Source organism: Nannospalax galili, unplaced genomic scaffold (assembly GCF_000622305.1).
Source record: "Nannospalax galili isolate Female #2095 unplaced genomic scaffold, S.galili_v1.0 scaffold1560, whole genome shotgun sequence".
Lineage (NCBI taxonomy): Eukaryota > Metazoa > Chordata > Mammalia > Rodentia > Spalacidae > Nannospalax > Nannospalax galili.
In genome coordinates this window covers 123582-151279 of record NW_008346640.1, presented here as the reverse complement: position 1 = coordinate 151279, position 27698 = coordinate 123582, and the positions used below count along the sequence as shown (strand labels likewise).

The following is a 27698-nucleotide window of genomic DNA, read 5'->3' as shown; positions in this document are numbered from 1 at the left end:
GAGGCGCTACCCTAGGCTTGTGAGGAGTGTCTGAAGTGGGAGAGCGGCCTAGATGGTGGGGGATTCTCAAGAACCAATGTGTTATAATAGCCTAGTAGTTGTACTTGGCTCTATGGCCACCTGCATTTTGAAAGCTAGCAATAGTATATGAAAAGATGTTTGCGGTAGGAACATTTCTACAGCATGTTAAAGGTACCTTTTCCTCCCAAGTCCATTCACAAGTGCACACTGCCTTCCTTCCCCAAAGCTCTGTGTCCTGTATCCTCAGTGAGGACCTGGCTGTCCCCCAGGATCATGGCGCCTTGGCTCCTGACTCCTATTTGTCATTGTGTCTAAGAATTGATGGCATTTTCTGCTTGACTTATTTATCCATCTCCATTCCAAAGAAAATATAGGGGAACTCTTCAGGATGTTAGAGTGGAAAAGGGTATTTCTGGACAAGTTCGCCCACCCCCATAGCACAGGCAAGAGATGCAAATTTAGACAAATAGGATCCTGTCAAACTTAGACACTTCTGTCAGAAAATAAAATAATCAACACAGAGGTGAGAGAGAGGGGGGGGTAGGCAGAGTGGGGAGGGAGGGAGAAACTAAGGGAAGAAGGAAGGAAAGGGTGGAAAAGCAGCTCTCTTCTCACACAGACGTCCCACTTTGTAGGCCAAAGGGAACTGCATCAGTGCCTTGAAGAGCTGCTGCACCCTCATCTTCACAGCAGCCAAGAAACAGAAAGGACTGTCCACCACTGATGAGTGGAAAAGGAAGATGTGGTTCATGTACACAGTGGAAGACCCATACGCCCCAAAGACGAAATCCTGTCATTTGTAATAATATGACAGGATCAGAGCTCATCACATTAGGTGATACAAACCAGACACGAGAGTTCAAGCACCCTATGACCTTACAGAGTTGAGGGCAGAAACGACAGTCATCTCCAGTCAGAGCTAAGGGGATGATGGGCACCTGAGGGGTCTGAAGCTGTTAGGGGAAAAAAAGCCACTTGTGTATAAACTCTATCATGTGACAGAGGCCAACTATAGATTACTTCATCTTTCTAACCCATGTGAGTGTACAAAGTCCATTTTATAGATAGAGATGTTGAAAATAAGAAAGAATATATAACTTGTCTACAGTGCCACAGTTTATATAGTAGAACCATGATTTCTTGTGTGTGTGTGTATGTGTGTGTGTAACGTGGTGTATGATGTATGCACACAGGCACATGCGTGTATGGAGGCCAGAGGAGGATGACCCTACTATATTGCACTGCCTTATTTCCTTGAGGCAGGGCCTCTCACTAATCTGGAGTAGACTGGCAGTCAGCAAGTCTCAGCAGGACTCTTGTTCCCATCCCCCACAGCCCTGGGCTTACAGGCACATGGGGTCATATCTCATTTTTACACAGGTGCTGGGGATCTGAACTCAGGCCTGCATGCTTGGGCACCAAGGACTCTTACCCACTGAGTCATCTGGCCAGCCACATTATTTCTTTTACAGCCACTGAAGGACATAATGACATGCTGAGGCTTGTACTGAACTGTCATGTGATGGTATGACACAGCACACATCTCCCAGTTCTGTGTTCCATAGCATCACCTTGGCAGCCTGAAGCCTCTGGTGTTAGGTGCATCACACCAGGGAAACTAGCAAATGCTTTCAAACTAGGGGTTGGTCTATTGTTTTGTTGACTGTTTAAATTAAAAAGGGTGATGCATTGAGGCTAGAGATTGTTTAACAGTTAAGAGCACATACAGCTCTTGCAGAAGATCTGGGTTCAGTTCCTAGTCCCCATATCAGGCATCTCACAGCTACCTGTAACTCCAGCTCCAGGGGATCTGACAGCCTCTTCTGGACTCTGTGGGCACCTGCACTCACGCATGCCCAGAAACACATATACATAATTAATATATACATACAACGTTTTCAATAAAGTGATGGGGAAGATGCTGTTGAGATGGCTCTGTGGGTGAAGGCCCCTCCTGCTAAGCCTGACAGCCTGAGTTCCATCCCTGGGGCCCACATGATAGAAAGAGAGAACCAATTCCTGCAAGCTGTCTTCTGAACTCTACAACCGTGCCATGCATGCAGGTACATACACATCCATGCCCCCCAGAAAGCAAGCAAATAAAATGTAATGTGTTGAGTCTATATCCATTACGAAGGGAAGAGCTAGCCAGGGGTAGGGACTTTCTCACAGAACTTTTCTCTCCATTGGCAAAGAGGCTGTGTCTATTCCCACTACCTTGTGTGCTGTTATAAATACAATTGCCAACCCATATACATGTTAGAGTGACTAGCATGGTTAGAATACAGCTTTACATGTCAGGTCATGGTTATGCTGAGATCCTCAATTTGTTGTGGATCTATGACTCCAGCAAAATTAGGGCCAACATCTGAGAGAAGTCACTGGCTATGTGGCACTTTTAGTAAAGAGAATTGTATATATCGTATTATTCGAGAATCTTATTTTGAATGCCATTTTATGCATATTTTATTTCAGTTAAATATTTACTAAAAGATCATTGACTATATAAAATATTATTTCAGAAGCCCGTATTTAATCTTGGAAATGTTTAGGCAAGAATTACAGTTGAATCTATCTCTCGGTTGTAAGTGCACACAATGAAAATGTAGAAATGGTTTATGTGGAAAATGAAGCACGTGTGTGTTGAGGGCATCATGTGTGCGTTTGACACAAGGAACAAAAGATAAAACCAAGAGAAACCGAAATTCAGAGTAAAAGTCCGTTTCACTTTAGAAGACTGTAAGGTTTCATTGTGACAATCTTATCAAACATTACAGAAAGGAAGTGAGCCAGGTGTTGTGACAGAATGCACTTCTATTCAGACTTAAGGAAGATTCTCTTGTTTCTATCACAGCAACTCTACAAGTCCTGCGTTTTGACCTCCGTTTTTGCGGTGCACATCTGACCTCTATCCCCATGCCAGCGGGCTGTCCCACTGACCTATGTCCCCACTTTTCATTCCTCCTAAATTTCAGTACACACACTGAAGGATGAGACCTCATCTTTCCCAAAGCCAGAAGAGATACTTGGAGAAAGGAAAGTTTTATTCAATCGAAACCAACAGGCAAACAAAATATCCTTTGGGCAGCCAATTCTGTGACTGAGGATATTTTTGAAAAGTAAGCCCGATTTACCCCAGGAATAAATGAGGGAACGTTCCAACAAATGTCATCAAAATCCAGTTGTGTCTCAAATTGGCCATTTGCACTCTGGGGCTCACTGAAAATGCACGGATTGCCTGAGTAATTCCGTTGCACGCAGAATCGATGCGGGTGTGGAGCTGCTCTGGTCGGTCAAAGGTTGGCCCTCAGGCTGCGGCTTAAATCAATTTTGGGTTAACCAAGTTTGATTACATTTCAGTGATGAAGCTTTCAAGAGCAATTTCAAGCTTGCCTATTTCGAGGTTGTTCGGTCCCGCCCCAAATCTCCACTCCAGTTAGAGCAGCATCTGTCTACCTGTCTGTCTTTGGTGTTGATTGAGTCTTGGAGTTGAGGAGAAACAAGAAAAAACCCAGGGGAAGATGCCGGAAGCACATTTAAAGAAAGACTAAGTAGATGAGAGACTTTTACTAAAGTTGTCGAACTTCATAATGATCAGAATCAAGGAAGAAAGAACCAAGAATGATGGTAATAGGAAAAGAGGGTACGATGGGGATTCATAGGATGGCGATATGATGCAGTGTGGGTTGGTTTTGGCGAAGGAGTCCTGTTCCTTCGGGTGAGGTTGGCAGGTGAGATGCTCGGGAAACACAGGTGATTCTGCACCGGGAGGCGAAATGAGTGTGAGAAACAATGTCAGAGAACAGGTCCAGCAAGCCCTGCGCCAGCCAGCAAGAAGCCCTGCGCCAGCCAGCAAGAAGCCCTCTCTCCACGTGTCCTCTGGCGGAGCAAGACTTGCAAGTTGTTGCACGAGTCTCCCTGGAAGTTAGTTGTCTTAACTCACTTGACATCATTCAGTTTGACGATGGCTACTTTAAAAGGTTTATTTTATTTTTATTTATGTGTGTATGCACATGTATGCGGGTGCCTGTGGAGTCCAGAACAGGGTTTTAGAGCCCCTGGAGCTGGAGCTAAGGCTGCTGTGAGCTGCCCAATATGGGTTTGGGGAATGGCTGCCTTCCCCAAGAGCAAGTTCTCTGAGCTGCAGAGCGTCTGTCCAGCCCTATGGAAACTCTTTCGCATGTCGTACAATTCATCATTATTCCATCTCTTGTAGAACTCCCAAGAAATTATGATGTTTAGAGAAAATACAAATGTCCCCAGCACTATGGCTCCTAATTATTAAGTCACAGACGGATTCCTGCCAGTTTCTCCAAAAATATATTGCTAGATCTTATTTTAAAAAATAGTCCAGAAAACATGTAATCCCTTCTAAACCAGCTGATAGTGACCCGCACGGCTCTCTGGCAGGAATTACCGTCTGCCTCGCTAATTAGGCACTCCACATGTGCGCTAATTGGATGGACTCTTAAAAAAAAAATCAAAGGAACCGGAGTACGCAGCTATCTAAAACCACATTTCAGAGCTAGGAGCTCACGCTGTTTCTTTGCCTTAAATTTCCTGAAAATCGAAGCTTACTTAAAAAAAAAAAAGGTCTAAAATTGGGAAAATCCGACCTATAAATGATGGCCCTGGCACACGAGACACGGCGCTCCTGCACAAGTAGGACTTGTGGACGGACTCACATGCTCAGAAGTCCACACTGGGAGCACAGCTAACGTCTCTGTGCAGAAATTCCACCGAAGTACGTCTGCGTAGGCAGCGGCCCAGGCCGTGTAGACACTCTCTGTGAAAGCCTGTCCGGTCCTAGCAGCTGTAAGGACATCTAAGCTGCATCACAGCGCTTTTAAGAACCTGCGGCTGGCTGAAATCCCATCCTTTCACAGTTAATTCTTCCTTAACCGGAAATTAAATGCCCCCCCCCCAAAAAAAAACCCTCACGCCAATTTCACTCTCTTTTGGTGGAAACTATTAGTTGTGCTTTATACCAAGAGGCGTGGGGTTTAGTTACAGCAGCAGTAAGACCTTCATGGTGATGGCTTTGTTTACTACGCCCTGGTTCTCTTGCTAAGGGTCACAGTTCCATTTTTAGAAACAGAAAGGGAAGGAGGGCAGAGGCATCCGAAGTGAGCAACTTGCACTTTGCCCCGTGCATGCTGGGATCATTGCATTGTGCTGCAGATCAGGTCATAGTTGAAGGGAATGCGATGCATTATGGGTGAGGGTGCCCTGAGACCCCCTCAGAAACTAGAGGGGAATCTGATAATCTCCTTCAGTCAGCCTGAGAGGCAAGGCTGGAGGATCTTCTACTGCACTGACTGTGGGCTGAAAGCATACCCTGGTGCATCCACGCAGGGCCCTCAAGGCCACAGTCCTCCTGTCTGCAGGGCCCCACTTTGGTCTCATAGCAGGGTTAAAGCTCTGTAAAATAACACAGCCAGCAAGGACCAAGGGAAAACCTTTCCCCAGGCTGCTGGTCGGCAGAATGCAAGGTCTGAATAGGAAGGAAATTCCCTTTTGAGGAACAGAATTCCTCTGGAGAGAACAGACTGTGGAGGCCAGAGGAGCAGCTAAAACACAAACTCTGTGGAAATGCACCACACACCTAACGCTCAACAATAAATGAATAGGAAGGAAATTCCCTTTTGAGGAACAGAATTCCTCTGGAGAGAACACTGTGGAGGCCAGAGGAGCAGCTAAAACACAAACTCTGTGGAAGTACACCACACACCTAACGCATTAAAATACACATTTTCCAGTCGACAAAAATAATTTTGAGTTCAACAATAAGAACAGAAGGGAACATCTTGACAGAAATACACCTTTTAGCCTAACATTCAATAGACGCTACTTTTTCTCTTAGCACACAGATTTCTTAGGACCTTAAAACGACAGTGGATCAAGAACTTGGGGATGAGTTTGGTAATCTCCTCATTTTGTAGTGAAGGAAACTGAGATCAGAACAGAGTATAACAATCTCTTCAATTCCGGGGCAGAATCTCAGTGACATGACTTCTAGGCTAAAGTTCTTGGTAAAGTATTGCGGCTAAATTCAATATTTTAGTGGTTCATAATTTCCATATTTGTGGTGCTCATGAATGACAGTGGTACATATCAAAGTTCCCTCCTCCCTTCCTCCCTATGACCCTTTGTTTGTCAACGGGAGGCATGTACTGTATCCAATAGCTTTAAGATGCACTTGTCAAACTGCCTCTTAACTGGAGAGAAAGACAGTATGAGAGGAATTGATCTTTTGCAGTTCTCTCTAATCAGACTTCCCACTTTCCCCACTCATTACAGTGAATGCTTACGTGCATGACTGATTTAATTAATAATTCTAGTAATGACAATAGCGTGATAATATGCATTCGTACATTAAGAAATGAATCAAAGAACCCGTGCTGTTTATTTGCCTACCCAAAGAGATCAAAAGTTCCAGTCATTCAATTTATGGCAACTTCGGCCTGCTTCTGTTTGTCCTGACATTGGAATTATTTATAACAGAGCGAAGGAGGCTGACATTTCATCGGCTCTTCTCCTGTAATCGGCAGGGTACTGGCTATTTTGCAGGTTGTGTTTATTTGCCTTTATCTTAGCTTACAGTTCCAGAGAGAGAGTCCTTCATGGTAGAGGAAGCACGGAAAGAGTTCCCAGGAGCAGGAAGTTGAGAGATCACATCTCATCTGCACACAGGAAGCAGAGAACAAGCAGAAAGTGGGAGGGAGCCTGTCAACTCTCAAAGCTACAGGTTTCCTCCAGCAGCCCTGCTCCTCCTGATGATTCAACAACCTCCCACAACAGCACCACCTACTGGGGATCAAGCATTCACACTCTTGGGCATTCAAACATACCACCTTCCAAGATGCCCCAAGTTCCAGATAGTTTGAGTGCTTGTGATCTAGAACAACACTTCTGCTTTACCTAAGAGGAAACTGAAGCCCCCAAATGCAATCCAGAGCTCGTGCCAACCCCTGCTGCCCCATTGCAGGGCTCCCCAAGCTGCAAGCTGAGCATCTAACATTTTGAGTTTAGCAGATCTGAGTTGAAGCCGTAAACCAGCGTGAAATATTTTGTGTCTTAATCATCTCACTTATAAAGTAGGGCAGAATATGTTGTTTTTCTTTTCTTTCTTTTTTTGAGTATTTAGAGTATTGAATATAACATCACGAGAGAGATGTCTCAGTCAATTAAAGAAGGAGGCCTCAAGTTCAGATCTGTAGAACAACAGACTCCCATTGATCATTAAGTGACTCTTACTGGACAGAAAGCTTCATATGAGAGAAAGAGGGATTCTGTCATTGTACAGTCCTTAGTCTGTAACATGAGACCCATCCTGTCAGTAGCTACAATACCCTACTGTAGAAATTTGTGCCTGAAGTTCTAGATCTGTGCTTGGTTTCACTTGTGGCTGTCTGGTGCCCTGGAGCACCTCAGGCACCAGCTACTGAGGGTTCATCCTTCTTGGATGGCTGTGATGATTGTCATGTCCCAGCCTTCCTGAGAATGCACACGGGTTCTAGATGTCAGCCGGAAGGAGGTTCCCTTGAGTCTTCTCCATTTCAGCAAAGTTTGCACGCTCACAACACTGAGCCCCTGACTGTATCGTCTGGGGTCTCACAGTACTCCATTTGCTAGGTCTGCACAGCAGTACCAGTCTACCTACAAGCCCCAAATCTAATTCTTGCTCAATATTTATTTTGAGAATACCTAGGAAATTCTTCCTATTAGGATCTGAATGCCAAAAGGATAGTTGACTCACACATCACCAGGACCTCAATAGTCCCCAAGGCTAAACTGATGACTGCCTCCTTCAGCCAACCTGAAAATGCCACCCCTTTTAAATTGCAGGAGGAGAGATCAGTTTTGATCTAAAATGTGAATCATTTAAACACGTGGCATCATCTTTCACAGGGAATCAGCTTCCATTACAACAGGCATAAGTGAGAGGGAGTCCATTCCATACCTTAGAAGTATTCAAGGACATTTTAAGCAGGTGGAGACTTGAAATAATACTTTAAAGAGCACAGTTCAACCTGGATTCAACAAATGGGCCACGAAGAAGAGTTTACCAGTCTATACCAGGCAGGGACACGTTGTCACACCTTCTCTCCTGTCCCGTTTCCCTTTCGGATTTCAAATGAGGGGATTTCCATCAAATTGTATAGGCTGCAAGGAAATCACCTCTGAGATGAGGGTTTTCTAGGGATTTAAGTGGTACTGTCTGTAAAGCATTTAATGTTGGAACTTTGTTACTGCATACTGTTTCTGAGAAGACTGCTGTGCTGTTGTGCACAGCTGCAGACACACAGGCAAGAGGGCCCCACGGCATCTCCAGGAAAGGGTCCGACATGTACACATTGGAAACATGTCTACAGGGGAGCGTAGCACCCACACGCCATATCCTCGCCACTACCTGTTCAATAGCATTAAACAGTCTCTTGGTCACCATTCACGGTACTCAGGAGAAGGTCTCATTGAGGATCATAAGTACCTTGTTTCTGCAGCTTTCTTCCCTTAACTTCCCTGCAGATGTCGAGTTCCTTTATACAGGTCCTGAAATAAACATCTGTTCTATGAGAACGAGACACCATGTTCATACAGTGCGCTGGACTCAGTGCGAGGACTACGCTTTACAAGTTGCCGATTGCTTCTCACTGACAGTGAGCACTTGATGACACGGGCCCATGGGTGGTAGGGGGGGATCACTCCGCTCCTTTAAAGAATGGGAACAGAAGAGTTCTCCTATTGCTCACAACCCAGGTGCAACAACAATAAAATATGCAGTTCTGAGTCCTCGGTGTCCTACTTAATAAGGAGTTTTATCATGAATGGTTGTCACATTGTCTCCCGTTATGAATTCTGCTAAAGCACTCTCCCTGAGGACTAAGATACACAGAGCTACAGATTCTCTCTCTCTCTCTGTCTCTCTCTCTCTCTCACACACACACACATCTTCATGATGTATGTACTTTCTTACTGCCTTTCCACCATATATTTTGTTTTCTCGTTACTTGACAAAGTATACTCTTTACCTGAACCAATTTAAAGTACTTTTATTGACGAAATTACTAAAATCTCTCTTTTAAATTATAGTTCCTTTTACAATTGCAACCTAAGGCCTTAAGAGCAAGGTTTCCAAGGTGATTGCATGTAAAATCAAAACCCTCCTTTATTTCTTGAGGATTCAAGATGGGAGGAAGGCGAAAGCCTGGCGCAGAGCAGCGCATGCACAGCTAGATTGCCCTCCAGACGTCAGGGTGCAGAGATCCGCAGGTCAGGAGTGATGGGCATGCGCATGGACATTGGCTTGTTAATCAGAAAATGAGCCCAGTGGACCAGCTCTGAAAGCAGCCAGGACGCAGAACCTTGACCCTTCCGCCCATGGACGAACTTCTAGTCCCACTGGTTTTACCCATTTCCAGCCTCTTCGCCTCTTTATTTAACCGCAGTCTGTAGACACTGGGCCTCTACTCCCAGGTTTCCATGGAAACTGCTCTGGAAAAATCAGTCGTGACTCCACATCGCCAGTGACAGTGGCTGAACTTTAGCCTTTCTCGGGCCGAGGTGGGGAGGACACAGCTGCCCCCCCGGCTTTGCCCCCCCCCCCGGCTGTGCCCCCCCCCAGGCTGTGCCCCCTGCCTCCACCACACTGACCTTCCTCTGTGTGGTGCTTCTGCACGGTGCTTCTCTCTGCTTCACCGTCTTCGAGGTGATGGTGCTTGGATTTCTGTCCCTGGACATATTTCATTGTTGATGTTTTTATGAGGCACTGACTCACTCTCATGTTTGAATCTACAGCCTCCATCCTGGTAATTTCTAGACAGTCTTCCTTCTAAACTTTACATCCAAGTACCTCCTGGACACCGGCTCAAACTAAAAACGTCTAAGGCTGAAGCCATCTTTTTCAAGCTCTACTTGTTCCCAAGAGACAAAAGCCTCAACCCTCCTTCCGGTTCTTTCCAGATTTATCCCCCAACTCGTACCTTCTCAATATCTTTCAGCTCATGCTTCTGTTTCTTTTGTGGGGCGGTGGGGTGGGGATTAAAGGCACTCACCAGCATGCCTGACCCTTGGACTTATTTTTTTTTATACCATCATATTCTTTTACCGTTGGGTTGTTATTGAAAGTTTGTGCGTAGGCTTAGACTCTACAGTGTCTAATCAAGTCTTACAGAATCCAAATCTGTTCCTATAATTCCTTTGTGAAAACCTTCGCATGACTCCAAATCCAATATGAACTCCAAACTCTTATTCCAGTCTTCCTGTCCCGATCCGTGTCAGTTTGTCTAGCCTTGAGCTTCACCTTCTTCTTTCTTACTCTGGCCCTTGGAAAGAACCACGGTGTCTCCAAATGGGCCCGGTGGCTTTGTCCTGCCCTGTCTCTACAGGAGCGCTCTATGGGACTGTCCCTTGATCGCCTAGCTTCATTCCCCTGTACTTACAATTGACCCAGTCAAGCCCCTTTCTCCAGGAACCCACCTCTCAGGCTGAACTCTGGTCCCGATAGAGACCTGACCATCCGCTGATTTGCATCACCACATCTGTGCTCCTGATTGCTGTTGAGTGAATTCTTGAAGATTCTGCTTCAGGTGGTATTTCAGCTGCACCTGAACGGTGGCATCAGCTCTTAAAGGGACAGTCCTTTCGTGGCCCTCGAGGCTCGATTGGAGCCTCTTCCCTGCTTTGGACTGGATTGTACTGAGCTGTGCATCTTCTTCCTCTCACTTGTCTGAGAACTCCTTGTGGCCAGGTTCTAAATGCTGATTCTGTTTCTTCCCAATAGGTGCCGCAGGGCTTTGTGCATTGTGGGCAATCCACATACATACCTGAGTGGGTGCAGTCTCTGGGTCTGTTATAAGAGCCTCTACACCGAGCTGAGTATCAGTTTTCCCTTTTCAGGTCGAGGCTCCTAGAACGGTTATGCTGAACACATGACATTCAACACAGAATTAATATCACAAATCGTGGTTAGTGCACTGAGAGCCATGAGATAAAGTGATGAGGTAGAGTTGGGATATCATTTCACGTTTTCTTTCCTCTCCATGGCTCACAAGTGGACTGCTTACCACATAAACCCTCAGCAAAGTGGTAGGCAGACAATCATCAAATGGTCATTTACCCCCATACTGCTCTTTCCAATGCCCTGAACTAAGTGCTATATGTAATGGTATAGTAACAATGGCTACATTTCCTGAAAGCCTCCTTTGTTCCAGGCTGAGTGACGTGCATTAGATGGGTTATCTCACTCAACTCCTACCCTGTGAAGTGGGGGCTACCATTGCCCTTGGTTTATAAATGAGTAAGCTGGGTGGTTGGAATTTAGGTAACTTACACAAAGCACCCTACAGCTAATGTGTATTTGATCGACCAAGACATTAAGATCTGCTTGACTCCCATTATGTGAAAGCATGCACTATCTCTCCCTCTGCCTCCCGCCCCTTATATATACACATAGTCTTGGTTATGGCTCATCTCTGAGCTTGCAGACTACCCTTTTATTTCTTTGGTGATCTGGAATATGTGACTTTCTATAAACAGAAGTAGACAGAAATATTCTTGGGTGTTCTTCCTAAAGACTATGGACAAGTGGCTGATTTCTAGGAGCTAAATCCCTGCTGGAATGTTATTGTACCCCATTTTGTGTGTTTCCTATTGATCAGAGTGATGTCTTCCTGTCTTTGACCTTAAGTATTCAATGATATAAATCATAAAACCCTGACAATTTTCTTATTTAAAACATATACTAGATATTAGCAAGTATTGACCATATATGACTGTTTAGAGTCTACTTTCTTTCTCCTGAACAAAGAGATGGGAAAACGGAGCACTAAACACTTCATTAATTATGGAGAAGGCAGATTTCTTGCAATTAACAAATCATCCCTCGGGTCAAAGCCCAGGTGGGTCAGCTCAGGACTGCCACTGATTTTGATTCAGAGACAGGTTTTCCTGTTCTGAGAAGGTAGGGAATGGCAGGCATTTTTAATCTAGGACCATGTGAACATTTAGTTTTAAAATATATTTTCATATAATAAAGACGAGCGCCCTATTAAACCCAAATTGATAAAAAGCACAAGCAGGACAATTGCACGCAAAGATTCATTTTTCAATCAGTGTGCTGCAAATGGCCACGGTTCTCTCTCCTTCTGCTGAAAGAGTGCCACAGAAGCAGGCATTAGCCCGGCATGGCTGAGACCATGCTCCGAAGCCAAACTGCAAGTTTCAGCTGCTACCGACTAATCTGATGACCTCTGTCAATTTATATTCACTCTCTAAGTTTCCTTATCTGCAAGAGAGGGAATTAGAGAATTTCAGCCTTTGAATTGTGTGATAATTTAATGGACAAATTCCTTTAAAGAAATTAGAATAGAATCTAGCCCAGAATAAAATAATAGCAAATTCTATCTCTGCCTTCAGTGGTGTGGCCCGGTATCTAGAGGTGTGGAGGAAATTCCGTAGCTTAACAGGGCTCAGTTCACTCATCTACTTTCTCGGTGCTTAATTTCTTTATTCACTAAAGATTTACTAATTTCCTTTTGAGTAGGTATTTTCTTGGTGATATGGAAGCTAAAGTGATTTATAAGACATCAATCCAGTCTTCTGAAAGACCACACGAGTCAACAGAAAGATAAAGAGTATATGAAAATAACTGTCATGGCTGCAGGTGTTGCTCCTGTGCTGCGACACCCGGTGTGCACAGATCACGGGTTTGAACCACAGCATCACCAAACATAAAGTAGAAATAAAACAAAAGCAACTGTTATAGCTCAAAATAGAAATTCTGCTTCAGATGTTTCCAGGATAGAGCTCTGCATAGACATACACCATCGATCTTCTAGGACCAGCTCATCATTATAGACAAGCTCTGTCTTTGTTAAAAAATCATTCAAAACGTTGTTAGTACCTCCACATACAAAATGTCTGCCAGAGAGGGGAGGGAGAAGGGAGACAGAATCTCTCCTGCTGAAGGTTCCACATTCAGAAGCATTTTCCACCATGTATTACGTCCAGAGTGTTAAGGTTGCCAGAGTGAAACAAACACTTAAATAAATGACATTTGTTCCTAATTTGTCTACTGATGCATACTTCGTTTTTGAAAATAGGATGTGATTTATAAATTTAGATAGCAAAAGTTCATATGTTACTAAACCTTAAATTTTTCTTTTCTTTCAAAATTCATTCTTTCAGATTCTTGAATATTTAAGCAACTTAAAATATTAACAATAGCCAGGTATGGTGAGGCAGATCTCTGTGAGTTCAAGGCCAGCCTGGTCTACATAGTGAATTCCAGGACAGCTGGGGCTACAGGGAGACCCTGTCTCAAAAAGACCCCCCCCCAAATATTAACACTATACCACAGAAGTGTGAATATTTACATTCAATTAAAATTCAAATGGTTCCTAATATCTTCAGTGGCTTATGTTTAAAATGACACTAAATAAAACATCTTTATAAGGAGAAACTTGGAAGAATTCCACAGGAAAGCCATTGCATGCCAAAAAATATTTTTCTTTCAAAACTGAGCACCAATAAATATTAAAAAATATTCAGTTAAAATAATGAGTGTGGGTTAAACATGTTTTAACCTGGGTCAGAAGTTCTTAAATCATGCCAGTTCAAAATTTGTAGATCACCATCATACTACATAATATTTCCTATTAGTAGAACCATCCTAAATCACATTCTGCAAAATGGAAAAGTCCCCCTATGTGATGAACTGCACAATATTTACTTTCCCCCCATAACGTCTATCACAAGATGCCATAAAGCAGGTCAGAGTAAGAATATTAGCTATGAGAACAGAATGGTTCGGGCGACCTTGTGGAGTTGAGGAGGCAGTGTGTCTGCAGTCTTCCCTGAATGTATTGAGAAATGCTTCATTTAAAAATGAGTCATAACTTATGGCTACAACAATTTGTAAGTCACTCAGCTTCTACAGGGTGGTAAAAGTAATTGCTGATAGAAAAAGTAGGGTAGAGTTCTCTCTCCTACACTGGTCCCTCAGGACACTGTTCACTTCTTTCTGGTCCCTAAGATGAGTCAGAGTCATCTCCAAAGACCCACAGGCGCCTGCACGAATGCATCTTCAAAGTTGCCCCTCCTTTTATCCATTAAAACTTTCTGGAGAAAATGGAGCACACCAGAGGCGCATCTGTTTGCCATTTAAGTCTTGGGACCATGTGTCCATGTCCTTGAGCTTGGCTTGTCCCCAAGTGTGTTCACCACCTTGTGACCTTCATCTGTTCCCTAAGTGAGCATGCTCAGACGAGGCCACCCTCAAATGCTCACCTAGAGACATATGTACAGGCCCCTCAAATAAAATCCCCATACATCCTTTTGTAGCTGGAGGAATTGCTTTGCAATTTGCTTTGCAAATACTCCCAGACTCACTTTATCAGTGCAGGGAACCCTTCTCTCCTCCTTCACCCTTTGGCCTGGCTTGCTTTTGACTTTACGCTCAACAAGAGGCATTCAAGCACACTGGCAATGTAGTATTTATCTTAATGAACTCTTTCATTGTTCAAGGTAGAGTTTGGAGTAATGGTGTTATCTAGAAGGATAAACTACTCTGTCTGTGGTTGCTTACTTACGATTTCATTTCATTTATAGCATATGAAATTCTGGTTGTTGCAAGATGAAAGAAAACTGACCAAGAGTAAATTCAATCCACGATTAATCTATGCTCTAAGAGAGCACGTATGAAAAATCCAAATCCTCACAAAACCCCTGTAACTATCGTCAGTTGGAGACATGTGTCGACTGTTTGTGTGATTGTCCTTTTCCTCGTCTCTGAGGCCCTTTTCTATCGTACATGTAGAAAGCTCTCAGACACGCAGATAATTTCAGAACATTGTTTCCTGTTTTAAGGAGTGCATTCTATCAGGCCGAGGTCTAAGGTTAGCGTGGTGCATCGTACCCCTCATCTCTGCCTCTGAGGAGCCAGGAGGCCCCAGGGGGTGTTCTGCAGCACCGCTTTACTTACGGTTGAGGGGCAGGCTCGCGTTGGTTGTTCCCAGCTTGTTGGCAGCCACACAGGTATAGTTGCCGAAGTGCTCCTGGGTCACGTTGGTAACCGTAAGAATGGATCTTGTGCTGAAATTTTGAATAATAATTCCTTGTTGGCCATTGAAGAGCCTAGAAGACAGAATATAGTCTAGGTAATTATGTATCTTGAACATCAGTTTCAGGTTTTGCTTAGGTGGCATTGCCGTCCCAACTTGTAGGTTGTGGTATGACCACACAGATGTGAACACATAGCTTGGTGTTAATGCGGTCATGATACATTCCTTACACTGGTAGCTCTGAGGGAGGAGATGGGGTGAGACAGTTCTGCTGGGCTACATCACCAACTAGCCTGCTGTCCACATGCCTTTCATGTGAACTCTTCCCAGTTTACAAATTAAACCTATCACAGCAAAGGCATTTCTTCTGTGAAAGTCAAGAAAGAGTGAACCAGAAGTGGACTGAGAGATTCCACGGGATTCTGGGTAAGCTGGTTAGTTTATATACCTCAGGTATTTCAGACGCTGTTGTCAGATAATTCCCGTGAAGAAATGCTACAGTGCAAGTCAACACTATATTTCTGTTCCCATGGACAATCAAGACAGATAGCGTCCTTTGAATGAGGAGACTAGAGGATAGTACTTAGAAGAGCATTCAAAAGCCAGCAATGGCAGCCACAGTTTAGGAATGTACCTGGGCCTCCATATAGGATCCACTCTTGTTTGATACTAATTTGACTTCCCAACAGTGTCTCCCAGACACAGAACCAGAGGCTCTCACTTGAAGAGGTTGGTGTTCTGAATCCACGGATGTCTGTCTCTGTTCCAGCCTTTTCCTAACCATGCACCCTGGCCCTTACTTCCCTGTTTCTGCCATTCAGACCATGTCCCCTCCCACCACCTTATTTAAAGTCTATTTTTCTGTTTCTTAAATGACTCCCTCTGTCTCTATGAGGAACTTTTGCACCGATGTATCAATTTCCATGCACGTGAGCTTCTCTAAGAAGACTGATTGTTTGAATCTCCTTCAAAAGGGCAGCACTATGGAGCATTCTTTCTCTGATACTTGAACACAGGCGTGTCCCAGCCACATGACGTGGTTCACAGGCCTGTGAAGTACAGATCTTTATGGGATTAAGCCAACCTGAAGAAATTTTCTCTCTAAATATGAATTCTTTTATGGTGAGGAAGAATCCAGATTCTGCCTTCTGGCTGACTAGTTCCAGGTCTGAGTGAAAGAATTGCAGTGATCACGAGATGGGTGGGCAACTTCATACTGCAAGAGGCTGGTTAGTGTTCCCACCGCTGTGTGCTTTCCCCAGTACCAAACATCTCTGTAATCATGAAGACGGTAATGCTTGGCTCCCCCGGGACTTTGCTGTGAGCCGCCCTCACTATGTTGTGTAGCTCCCACCTGAATTTAGGCAAAGTATACTCTACTTAAATGCAAATCAAAATAAGTAGTCAGACTTGATTACTCTGGGAATTGCTTATATTTCTTGCAGTAGTTGAATCTGAGTAATCCAAAACCTAAGCTTTAATCAGATTAACTTTGAGTTGAACAAACACTGAACGAAATCTAACTTGAGCACCAAGTGTAATGTTCCCCAACTCTAAACAAGAAAACAGGACAAAAATACTTCAAACTTATGAAAATTTATGCTAAATTCCTAGTGACTTACTTTCAAGCTTCAAATTAATAACTTTATTTAATATTTTATTTATTTAATGTAATACCTAGGCTTAAACCCAGGACTAAGTGAGAACTCTACCGACTAAGCTACATCTGTAGCCCCTTAATAACTTTATTTTCTACTGATCATGTATGTCACATATAAAAATCTCTGCTTTGTTTCCCTGCAGGCTTCAGTACTAGGGCTCAAATCGGCATGCCTCTGTCTGTATTTTACACATTCTCAGAGGGCTCAGCCACTCCCTGGACTTGTGACTCCCTGATGTGCCCACTGAAACCAGGTCTGTCCTGCTGCTATAGAACTGGGAAGAAATGAACTAGAATGTTCACTGGCAAAGCTCTGCGATGTTCTCAGGGGAGCCCATTCAGATACTCCCTGGCTCCCCTGAGCGTCTTCTCTGTGGCCCTCATTCTGGAGGAGTTGGCTTTCAGCTTCCTGCCCTTCAATGAGGCAGAGCCACAGATGTTGCTGTCATGCATTGCGCCGGTGGTCTGTGCAGCCCATGGTAGCCTCTGCATCATTACCACCGCAGCACTTAATGCACCAACCCAACAGCCAGGGAGGCCGCAGGGACCACAGAAGGAAGTGTGCTCCCTCAGGGCTGTCTCCAGGAGCAGCTACTTCCCTGAGATTAGTGAAGTCTGGCTTAGTTTCTTCTCCATTTGAGAGTTTGAGAACTGCTGGTTTCTCCAGTACCACTCAAGACTCTCTTCTGGTACCTGTGCAAAGCTGCCTCCGAGGGCCGACACCCCCGAGAGCTCAGAACCCAGATGATGTGCCTCTGGCTTTCTCACGGGGATCTGGGTTTGGGAGTAGCCTCAAAGATTCGATCATTTCTGAAAGTATTCATTAAACAATTTCAAAAGAGGACTGTATGCTGAGTGATTGGGATTAGGTTGGGTGATACAAACTCTGCCCTTGAGAAGGATGAGACCAAGGGAAAGCGCTGTTTGGCACAGAAGTGTGAGCCCTGGGGAGAAGCTGTACCACGGGTGATCTTAATGGGACAGAAAACAAGAGTGGCCTCTTTCTTTTTGAAGATTTATTCCAAGATGATGTTCTATAATTATATTTTCTATAAAGAGTATTTTTTGGGATGAGGATGTAGCTTAGTTGGTAGTGTGCTTGCCTAGCATGCATGACGTCCTGGGTTTGATCCCCAGTATTGCATAAACTGGGAAAGGCAGCATATGAGGAGGTAGAGACAGGGGGATCAGAAGTTCAGGGACATCTTCAGCTGCACAGCCAGCCAGCCTGGGCCACATGAGATCCTAGATAGAGAGGTAAATGGAGAGAGGTAGATAGATAGATAGATAGATAGATGAGAGATGGATGATAGACAGATGGATAGATGATAGGTAGATGATGGATGTTAGGTAGATAGATAGGTGATAGATAGGTATATAGGTAGATGATAGATAAATTGATAGATAAAGGATAGATAGGGAATTATTCTTGTATGGACTCAGATCATTGACGTCTTATAGCATCTCCCTCCGAAGGAAGCAAACTCCACTGAAACAGGACTTGAACGCACATACAAGCCTTTCTGTTGTTTTGCAGTGAACCTGGAACACCTGGAACTCACGTGGAAAGACCTAGCCACGTCTTTGCTCATTTTTACCGTGGGGAACACATTTGTGAGAACCGTCTGTTGCTTCAGACGCTCTGTCCTCTGCCTCCAACAGCATGAAAACTGGCTCCATTTCGAGGCCCTTTCTCTCTACTCCTCTGTCTTCTGCCACTGCATCGTGAATCTGTGAAGTGCGGGCGTTTGCTTTGCCTGCAGCAGCTGTGCATCCCTCGGGAGCACAGCCCCGCAGGAGGTTATGTATTAGAGCAGTGCTCCGCATTCTCCAGCCAGAGGTAACTGCACAGAGAGCATGAGAAGTAACCAGGGAGACTTGGACTGCTGACTCTTGAAATGATCGCAAATTATAATTATAATCTCCCTCAGGTTATAGGTATCTCAGATGACCAAGACAGTGGACAGTGCTTCACCAGAGGACCTCTGACCACCTAGTGCCAGCACCAAGTGCTGAAACTATGAAAATACCTGGGGTAGCTGCACCGTGCGCTGGTCATGCTCAAGCTTACCCCTCTTCATTTGTCCACTCCTTCATTCCAGGCCAGAAATAAGAATGAACATCGTAGGCTTGGAGTCATGGCTGTACTTCTAATCTTTTCAGTGTGAACAGGAATACTTCATTCATATGTGGAAAATATTAACTGTTCTCAACACATTCATAGATGTAGTAATCCACTGCATCAGCTCTTCATGTCTACATGAAATGTGTGGCGTTAAGAGTAGGAAGTAGACATCCATTCGGTAAACAATCACCGGATGTGTGAATGGATGGTCACAGCTTTCCTTGGAAATAGGTGTTATCAGTCCCAATTTAGAGATGCGGAAACAGAAGTTCAGGAAGATTAAGCTAATTTATCTTCTACCATCTGATAATTAACAGAACCAATATTCAAATCTGGATCTCCTCTGACTACTGGTGTCCTCTCACAGAAGCATTTAGTATGTACGTCATCAAGCAGAAACTTGGATTTGTATTTGAGTTGAAGGAACAGTTGGGGAGCCTGGGTACTTCAGAAAAATTGAGTGATGTCAGAGACTAAGATCAGTGAGGCTAAATAGCCAGCTGGAGAGCTGCACCCATGCCAGGAAAGCCAGGCTCAATCCAGGGGTGAGTCCAATGGGGTAGAAAGTAAAAGAGAAAGCAAGCTTCCCTTCAGTGATCTGCCTGGATATTTTTTCTGGGCCAGAGGCCTCATGACTAGTTATATGGGGCTTAGTTCCGCCTTTAGTACAGCCTATTACACAGCTGCCTTCGGCTTCCCTCTAGAGTCGGTCTCTTAGACCTTGAATAGCCCCAATGAGAAGCAGAAAATGTGATCTCCTTACCTCCTGGGCCTAGCACACACTCTGCTTACAGCACTTGCTGATTGAGGCTTCTTCTGTATGTCTGTTCAATATTTGTAGGGGAAAAAAAATCTCTCCTCATAGTCTATACAGAGCATGATCAAGATTGGCTGAAAAATCAGCCAAGCACAAAAAATGTGATCTCTTTAATTATAAAACTGTTTCCAAAGTTCAAGTCTTAGTAGTAATGCTGTGGTGTCACCTACTTCTGCCTGGCTTGGCCAGATCACTAGTGTCACATCAAACATGTCCCTTTCTAACACTGTTTTGGTTGCACGTTTTTGTATGTTTTCGATTTGCGTGAATTCAAGTCCATCTTCCCCTAGTGCCGAGCTCAGTCACAGAGACTTCTGAAAGGCTTGTTACTGACTGTGCTCCAAGCACATCTTAGACTAGTGTGGGTCCCTGGATAGACATCACAGGACAACTGCTACATGCTTGACTGCATGAACTATGGTGTTGCGTTTCTGCGAATCGTCCTCTTGTCATCTCTGTGAAGTGGGAAAAGGAAGCAGCAGCAAAGTGTTGGTGTAAGAACGTTTTCAAATGCGTGATGTGCGTCTCTGCACACACATCTCAAATGCGGTAGGCACTGGGTTGTGATAGGTGATCTTATTGCTCAATGACGGGGTCTGTTTCTTAGAACAGAAACATTTCCTCTCAGATGGCAGAAAAATATTAAATACTGAGCGTACAGGAAATTATCTTTAAAGAAAAGATCTAGGAGAATGACTGTGAAGATCTGGGCATCGTGATTTCAAGATGTGCCAAACTCAGCATCAATTACATGCACATTATCAACCTCATTGAGGCTTTTCACAGATCCGTGGGGTAGGTAACAACAGCGAGAAGGAAAAAGGGGGGAAGAGCCAGAGCTGTGAGAAACCAGGGAGAGGGAAATTTCTGTGAACGTGCTGCTATAGCAACATATTACTTTATTGTGTTGCTGGATACTTAAGCCTAAGGAACAATATGACGCACTTGTTCCTGGGAGCCTGCTGAAGACTGGCTGCATCACTGTCTTAGCCCCAAGGGGTGTCTATCTTTAGTTGTGCATTTGAATATATAAATGTTATTATAATACATTAAGATACTGCAAAGATTCTAGACTTTATTAAGCTATTTAAAATGTATGTCTTATTTATCAATTTTAATGAAATTAATAATTTTAGATAGGAGACTTTTGGAGTGCTTTGCCTATGACAGTTTGCTTTACATGGGGAGGAGCCCTTTTAGCCCTACAGCAGATGAACAAAGGCTACAGCGTGGGAGGCGACGCCCCTGATGCAGCAAGCTCATGTCCCTGACAACCTGGGTTGCCACTGCATCTCTCTCTGCTTGAAATGCTCTTCTAACATCTGTGCGCCCAAGATTTGAATGTCTGGTTTAATCCTGAAGAGTAATGGCACAGCCATTGTGCAGGGAGGGCAGTCGCACAAAGGAATTGGAAGTCAGCAACAGGAGCCACTCTCCCTTGTGTAACCTGGGTGGGGTTTACAGCGTCTGAGGGCAGGATGCACTTGCATGCATTCCCATTTTCTCCATTTGGAAGTAACCTTGGGGAGATGGCTTAGTGGGTAAGGTGCTCACCCTGTGAGCAGTAGTCCTGAGTTTGATCCCTGAAGCCCATGTAGAATGAAGCCAGTCCTGGAGGCATGCACTTATAATAACAGCACTTGGGGTGCGAAAACAGGAGGGTCCATGAGATTTGTCAGCTAGCCTAGTCCACTTGGAGCGTTCCAGGCCTATAAGACCTTGTTTCAAACAAGCATGTAGACAGGTCCTCTGGAGTCATGCCCAGGATGATTGCTTGTCTCCACACACATTGCATACATGTGCATGAAACCCTGAACAGACATGAACTTGGACACACACACGTAACACACAATACACACTTATACACCCATGGAGATACATACATACACACACATGCATAAAATACACACTTGTATACACATTCACACATGGAGATGCACACATATACACAATACACACTCATATACAAATACACACAGGGATACACACACATAGATGCATACACACACACACACACACACACACAGAGGAAGTGAAGCAACATAAGAATGACCAGCTGTAGAACTACTGAAGGACTGTGCTCATCCTTGCAATGGGTACACGGAACATCATGTCAGGTGCTGGGTAATGTGGAAACAGTTCTTATTCCCAGGTAGATGAGATCAGCAGTGAAGAGCCCGATGGGCTGGGTATCTGAGAGCACGATTGGAGAAATTCCTCCTGGGGCAGGATGTACATCTCTGCAGGCAGTAAGATGACGGGCCCACAGAAAACACAACAGAGTCTGAGACAGCGAAGGGCATGCACGGGGGGCTTGGATGAATGAAAGTTTGTAGCCAGGGATGAGATCATCAAGCTAAGCAGTCAAGAGAAGGGACGGTATCTTCACCATGGAAGGACAGCTGGACCTTGGAAGTTCTCAAGGGACACATGTAAGGCACTCTGACCTTTCACACACCCTCACTTTGACTGCAGCTAATTGTGACAGACTGAAGTGTGAGGATGGCTCCTAATGATAGGCTTCCACCTAGGAGAACAGCCAGACCACCCCATAGACAAGGAGCTAAGCATGTGGTAGCCAAGAAAGACTGTGGCTGCAGCTTGGTGGGTGTGATAGCCAGCTGCAAACTGGTAAATGTGAGAATAGAGTTTAGTATAATTAAAGGACAGTGAGAACGTGCATGGGGGTGGTGGTCACGTGATCAAGGTCGATAACTAAAAACATTGAGTCAGAGATGGACAGCGGGGGCTTCAACCACCGTTACCTAGTTAGGATAGTGAACTCATACTCTGCCCCCCACAGCCTGTCCATACAACGTTCCCCAGCTTCGCCCACGTTTGTCTTTGCTCCGTGATCATTGCTGAACCCTTACGAGGCTTGAAAGTGTTGTTCAAATGACTTTTGTCCCAAGGCCTTCTTCATCCCTGTGAAGTTTCATGGTTCCCTTAGGATGTTTAACTTAGGGCTTGCTTTATTTTGCGAACTATTTTGACAAATTGCAAATGCTAAATCTATGGAGAAAAACTGGATTTGGCCCAGTATCTCCTTTGTCTGACTGGCTCAAGTTTTAAATACATTTGGGTCTCGTGAGCACGTACTCTCTGGATCCCAGTTGTTGAGATGATTCAAGTGGTCTCACATATTTATCCACCACGTCCCTTGCCTGGATTACAAAGTCAAATATGGAAATGAGATGACGTTGAAACTCATTTCTTACCTAGTGTTCAGATCATCTCACCGACCCTAAGAGCCCAGTGCACAGTTCAATGAAGAAGTAAATATTAAGTCAAGTAAATCTTTTCTTTTTTTTTGTATTTTTTTACAAGGCTAACTTTGAGTTGTTTCAAGTGATTTTCCTGTGTCCGTCTCCTGAGTAGCTAGAACAAGAGGCATGTGCCAGCACGTGCAACTCAGGGAAGATTATTTTTATTTTTATTTTATGTGTGCAAGTGACTTACCTGCATGTATGCCTGTATGTCCACCATATGCTCTCAGAGGCCAGAATATGGTTGGGAGCTGCCATGTGGGTGCTTGGACATGAACCTATGTCCTCTACAAGAGAAGTAAGAGTTCTTAACTGCTGAGCCATCTTTCTAGCCCCAGAGAAAAGAATTTTAGCTGGAAATGGTATTAAGTTTGTTTCTAATACACTTCTAAATCAAAATATATAACTTCTTGCTCTGGTAAGAATGAGTTAGTAAGTGAAATGCATGTGAGAGAAGGAGAGAGAGAGAGAGATAGACTGATACAGAGAAGAGAGAGAGACAGAGAGATGATGCATTTTCCCTTGTTCATGTTCGCAGTTCTACATCTGATTCCTAGGTTTGTCCCCATGTATGTTGCTGACCACTGCTTTACGTGACTGTCTATGCCTGAGCCCTGGATGAAGAGGTTGACTTCTATTTTAAAGCCGGCTCGTGTCAAACATGCATTTTCAATACTAAAACTTCACATATAATGCGGAGATGTGCACTGTCAGAGGCAAGTGGAATGAGGAAGACCGGAAGGCGTAGCTCTCCTGTGATGAGTATTTTTAAGTTTATATACTAGGTAGAGAAGCAAGAGGTGCCATTTACATGTCTTCACACATTTACCTTTCTCTCTTTTCACATCTCACGTAGCAACCGAAGCATGAAGATTTGATTCTTTGTAATTGAAATACACAATGTGCCCATTTTGCAAAGACACCATATAGGAAAATGCTCAGAAAATTATAATATGCTATGCAATGCATTCATATTTCTGACAGAAATATATTGTACGGGAAAGTAAGGAAAGAGGGTCACTGATGATGCATGCAATGAAATATTTTAATTCATTTTGCTGGTTCCCTTGAAAATACAAACATTGTGGAGACCCCCTTCCTCTGTACCTTTGGCGAAGGGAATGTGCGCGTGAAACTTATGACCCGCTTCCACAGTTAGGTAGAAACTCAGAGCAGCAGATGGGGGAAGACTAGCCGCTGGGCTGAGAGTCCTCTAGGATTTCCCAGTGTCAAGCCAGGGATGAACAGTGATTCCTGAACCAGGCTACCACTAACCTGGCTGCAAGGGTCACCACTTGTGAATGCAGTCTGTGAATTCTCTGCAAGGCTGATTCTCTGCATGTCCCCTGCGATGGTAGGTGGATGCATCTGTGTGAGTCCCTGTGCATGTTTCATACATGTCAGTGACTCATCCTTCATACCACCGCAAAGTAGCAATGATCTTTAAATTTTGTACATAGCTCTGTACCGGCATTATGAATAATGACTGTAAACTCCCAAAGTTGGAAATGTGTTACTTAAAGTGTGAAGATGCTGTGGGTCCCACACTGTCATGTGTAAAACACTTCATTTTTAGGAGCACATTTTTAAAACTGATATATCTATAGTTTTTGATGTTTTATTGTGAATTTGCTTTTAATTCTTTGGCGCAATCTGTCTTTATCTCACTTTTATTTCCCTGTCTTGTTATGCTGAAGGGCTAAGAAAGAAAGACTGTTGGAATTAAAAACTTCCAAAAAGCACGAACAAAATTAGCCCAGATTCTAAAACAGGTAAATAATTAAAACACTATTTTAAATTTTATTTATTTATTTAATATTGTGTTTTTAACTGATAAACATGTATTTTGGAGAACATATTTATACAGTTACATCTTTGGATGAACTAATTGACACACCATGTCCTAAAAGCCTGGAGAAGTCTCACTGATCTCAGGGATCTGAAAGCTTTGTGGCCTCAGGCTTGACTGACAGTAAATCTTGACAAACAAAAGGGAACTGAGCCACGGAAGCACGTGGCAAAATTGTGAGCTAATGTTATCAAGGAAAGAAAGTTTAAATATGTCATCGATCTCAAGCTCCGATTTCCCCTTTAGTAAGATGTATGTAAGGTAAAATTAAGCTTATTGGGATTCATTATGTTGAAAGAGTACACTTTTAAAAATTACCACCTCATATCAATGGGCAATATTTTAGCAAATTATATAAATGTAGTTCCTCTTATTATGGTTGTCCAAACAGAGCAATAAACTAGTTTAAATAGGTAATATTTATACTATAAAAACTAATTATGTTGTCTATAAGAGACTATGTGAACTCATCATTGAAGAGGGCATCTGATAACCTCACCTGTTGATAACCATGTGTGGGAAGCCATGTTTGAAGAGGGCATCTGATGATCCCACTTCTTGATACCCAGGCTCCTACCAGGAATGTGGTTGCCATGAGTAGGCAATAATAGTTCAGAAAGGACAGTGTGAAATCTGACACTCTGTCATAAAAGATGTAGCAGTTTCTATCCTGCTCCCTGCAGGATCACACTCTAGGGGAAGGCCTGCGGTTCTGTGGCGATATTCACATGGCAATTAATTGAGGCCATCTGCCCAGAACTAACACCTGCACTAGCTCCCTGGGCATGTGAGTGGGCTACTTTGGAAGCACATCCTCCTGCTCAAAGCAGGCCTTCAGAGGGCCAGCTGCACGGGGCATCTTGCTTGTCACTTTGTGAGAGACCCTGAGCTATAACCCTCAAGCTACCTGCTCCTGCACTCCTCACCCACTGAAATGGTTGATACAATTGTTTACTGGTTTAGTTTATGGTTGATTTGCCAATTAGTAAGTGCTTACTAACAGTTCCAGCAGAGAAAGGAACATGGATGGAATGTCTGTGAATCTCAACTGAGCCAGTGCTGGGGGCAGTTACCTTAGGCCTCTGTGAGTAAACTGAGGGCAGAAAGCTCACAGGGGTCTGAAGAATAAACGAGATAAAATTCCAAGGGCCTGGAAAGAGGGACTTCCTTAGTAAGTATGTGTCCCTTTCTTCTCTTTGAATTGTGTTGAGCTTTATAGCTCCATCTGCAAAGGTTTTAGACTGGCCGTGTCAGTGTATGAAACATGGATATAAGCTGAAGAAAGTCAGATAGAGAAGGCCAGAAGTCACAATCAGCTAGTGGGCCATGTGTGTGAATGTGTATGTGTGTATGATTGTGTGCTAATGTATGTGTATAGTATGTGTATGTAAATATAAGTATAGCTATGTGTGTCTGTGTATATGTATATTTATGTGTCTATATACGTATGTATGGGTTTGTGTATGCATGCATATGTATATGTGTGTCTCTGTATATATATGTGAGTATGTGTGTATGTATGTATATGTATGAGTGTATGTATGCATGTGTGTTCATGTATGTATATATGCATTTGTGTGTATGTGTGTCTGGGTATGCATGTGTGTGTAGTGTATATGTGTATTTGTGTATGAGCATGTTTGTCTGAATGAAAAGCTAGTTTTGAGTATCTTGATTTAAGAAAGAGGCATATGTCTAAAAATTTCCTTAAACACAGTAAAAAGATTGTGTGGTCTTTTTCCATTTCAGTCATTCTATTGGTGAGGCTTCTCCTGTCATTTCAAATTGACTTATTGAGGTTTTCACATCCTTCTTCATTTCAGCTTGAGTTTTCTTCAATATTATTTCTATCTCTTTTGTGAATTCAGTCAGAAGTTTATCCCCGTTTTCCTTCAGAGAATCAAGATTGGATGATAAAGTTGAAGAAGTCAAGAATATGAAAAGTTTAACAAAACACAAGAATAGAGCATGCAGGAAATACAGGACACCATGAAAAGACCAAATTTACACGCCATAGGCATTGACAAAGAGAAGAATCTCAGGTAAATGGTACTGACAAGATCTTCAATAAGATTGTAGAAGAAAATTTCCCCAAATTAAGGAAAGACATCCCCATACAAATACAAGAAGGACATAGAACACCAAATAGACAGGGCCAGAAAAGAAATTCCCCACAGCACATCATAGTAAAACACTAAATGTACAGAACAAAGAGAAGGTACTGAAAGCTGCAGGAGAAAAACAAGTCGCATATAAAGGAAAACCTATCAGAATTACAGCTGACATTTCAATGCAAACTATGAAAGCCACAAGAGCCCGGACCAAAGTATTCCCAGTTCTAAATGATCGTAGATACCAACCCAGAATAATTTACCCAGAAAAAATGTCTATTACAGTTGAAGGGGAAAGAAAATTCTTCCACAACGTGAATAGGTTGAAAGAATTCATGTCCACCAAACAAGCCCTTCAGAGAATACTCAAAGCAATACCAATGACTGAAGAAAGGAATGACTACACCCAAGAGACAACTAAGGAAACTGAATGAAGGTGTAACTGGGGAAACCCCAAACTAGACCAAGGATGAAAGCAGAAATTAAAATGATGGCAACCAATAGACATCCGTCAATAGTAACTTTAAATATCAATGGCCTCAACTCCCCAGTCAAAAGACACAGGCTAGTTGAATGGATTAAGAAACTAAATCCATCTTTTTGTTGCCTGTAAGAAACTCAGCTCACCTTCAGGGATAGGCACTACCTTAAGGTGAAATGATGTGAAAAAGTAGTACAAGAAAACTGCACTAAGAAACAAGCTTGGGCTGAAATTCCAATATCTGACAAAAATAGACTTAAAACTAAAACTAATCAGAGGCAAGAAAGAGGGTTACTTCATTCCGAT

General features: G+C 43.5%; 1 protein-coding gene across 1 annotated transcript in view; it reads right to left on the bottom strand.

Moving 5' to 3' along the window:
* Positions 1-27698, bottom strand: part of LOC103742095 (neuronal growth regulator 1) — a 280876-nt gene that overhangs the window by 143636 nt on the left and 109542 nt on the right. Inside the window, exon 4 of the mRNA XM_008843070.1 lies at positions 15005-15156. Coding sequence (XP_008841292.1) covers positions 15005-15156 — 152 coding nt within the window. The remainder of the gene's footprint in view (positions 1-15004; positions 15157-27698) is intronic.